Source organism: Sinocyclocheilus grahami, unplaced genomic scaffold (assembly GCF_001515645.1).
Source record: "Sinocyclocheilus grahami isolate Dianchi unplaced genomic scaffold, SAMN03320097.WGS_v1.1 scaffold1.1, whole genome shotgun sequence".
NCBI lineage: Eukaryota > Metazoa > Chordata > Actinopteri > Cypriniformes > Cyprinidae > Sinocyclocheilus > Sinocyclocheilus grahami.
In genome coordinates, this window is record NW_015505180.1 from 4,516,115 (window position 1) to 4,518,349 (window position 2,235).

General features: G+C 37.3%; 1 protein-coding gene across 1 annotated transcript in view; it reads left to right on the plus strand.

Annotated features, from left to right (window-relative positions):
* Positions 1–2,235, plus strand: part of apaf1 (apoptotic peptidase activating factor 1) — a 29,790-nt gene that overhangs the window by 17,520 nt on the left and 10,035 nt on the right. The window contains exons 15-16 of the mRNA XM_016283490.1: positions 1,342–1,467; positions 1,921–2,073. Of these exons, the coding sequence (XP_016138976.1) occupies positions 1,342–1,467; positions 1,921–2,073 (279 nt within the window). The remainder of the gene's footprint in view (positions 1–1,341; positions 1,468–1,920; positions 2,074–2,235) is intronic.

A 2,235-nucleotide genomic window follows, 5' to 3' on the forward strand; every position in this document is an offset into this window, starting at 1 on the left:
TACATGCGGTGGCCGTGCTGGAGCATTTCCTGACCATCAACCCGGTGAGTGAACAGCAATATGAAAGCGGCTTCACGAGACTAATGATGAGCAAATATACAACAGAGAGAGAATTAAGAATCTTTATTGGGAGAGGATCTTGACGGATTATCTACGTGACTCCGACTTCATGAGACTACAGACAACAGAGAGAGAATTCAGTTCAGCGCTTTTATTTCCAACATGCGCTCATTCATGGCTGCATATTATTTAATTCAGGCAAAGTTACGTCTTTATTGGGACAGGACTTGACAGATTATTTTACATGACTCCGTGAGTTGGACTCTATTTCTTAGAGCCAAGCTGCATAAACTACATATCAGGCATTTATGTAATGTATAATCTAATTTGTGCATAAATGGCTGTTATGTTAAATAAAGTTTACTAACTACAGCAAATCAAGTACCTGCACCATGCCGTTGTTGTCTCGTCTCCCCTCAGACGTGCTGCATTGACGATCCTGCATGCAATTCTCAAAACACCCACAAGATGGCGGCGTTTATCGGTGAATCCGATATTACAAAACCGATATCCGATTATGGTAAAATGCTTAAATATTGCTAAAAATATCGGTAAATCGATATATCGGTCGATCTCTACTGCTAACTTGTGAGTTCATGGCTATTTTTGAAATTCTTTAAAAGATTCATCTCAAAAGAATGTCCAGTGCGTAGCGGTGCAGAAAGCAGGTGTGTAGTAGTGGCGCTCCAAAGAGTTTGATAATTAAATCTCATCTTTTCTGCACCCTCCATTTCCTCTTTCCACATTTAGAGGCAGATTTGGTGAACATGAGTAATGAGAATGACAGCTGGTAGGACACTCTCTCGCAACAGCAGAGGAGGGGAACGGGGCAGCCATGTAATTTTACAGCTTGTGAAATTTGCAGAGAATTGTGGAAGATCTGTAGGAGTGTGACAGCAGGAGTCTGCAGTTGAGCTGTATTCATTTGAGGGTGTGAAAAACGGAGAGTGAGAGAGCATGGGTGTCACAAAACGTAATGAGAGCACCCCCCAACCCCCCCAAGTGGAGGCGTGAGCACAAAAGGGGCATTTCGTGGAATATCTCTGGATGAGGAGTGAAAGAAACACCCTGAAATGAGATTTAGAGAATGTAACGGCAGATGTGTTGAACACAGAACATTTCCTGCAGACTAAATATGTTCTTCTCTTATATAGTCTGTCCTGTTCATTAGACCCTGACAGAGTGATCAAGACCCCTACACAAAGCATACGTTACCCTTTCTTCTATTCATCTTACCTTTTTGCCCTCTTTCTTTTCTTACTGTCTTTGTCTTTCTTGCAGCTATGGAATCCCAACAAGCCGACCTCTCAGAACACTATGTTTGGACACATGGAACCTGTCAATCACTGCTGCTTTTCTCCTAACGACGCCTACCTTGCCACTTCATCCAGTGACGGCACCTTGAAGGTTACTTGACCGTTTCTTTGCTTTTATTTGATTTATTGTCTAGCTGTTTTACTTGCCTATTTATTTAATTTAATTATTAATTTGCCTGGTTATTTAATGGATTTGCTTTATAAAAATATATATTTTTTAAATATTTAAATTTTTAATTAATCTTTTAATTAATAAAAGCTTTATATATAAAATAAAAAATATATATGTGTGTATATATTATATAGTATCTATATTATATATAGATGAGGTTGTAGATCAAGTCTTACACACACATATATATATATATATATAGTGTGTGTGTGTGTATATACTATATTATATATGTGTGTAAGACTTGATCTACAACCTCATCTATAACATTTACATTCACATTTATAAGTGTTTCAAACTACTGGATCATCTTCGATCAGTACAGGTGTTCTCTTATGTGTTTCTTGAACTGTTGTCTTTTGTGTCTTTCAGCTGTTTGAGGTGTCATCTGCGAACGAGTGGAAATCAATTGATGTCAATAGTTTTTTCTCAGAGAGTGACGATGAAATAAAAGCCATTGTGAAATGCAGCACTTGGTCGGCCGATGGCTCACGGATCATTTGTGCTGCCAGAAACGCTGTGTTTGTAAGTGATTTTGTGAGTGTTGTTGTGAAATGAGTGGAGTTGGCATTGCCACTCAATATTTTTGATTTGGTGCCTGGAACAGCTTTTTATATATTTATTTATTTATATATATATATATATATATATATATATATTTTTTTTTTTTTTTTTTTTTTACATAAA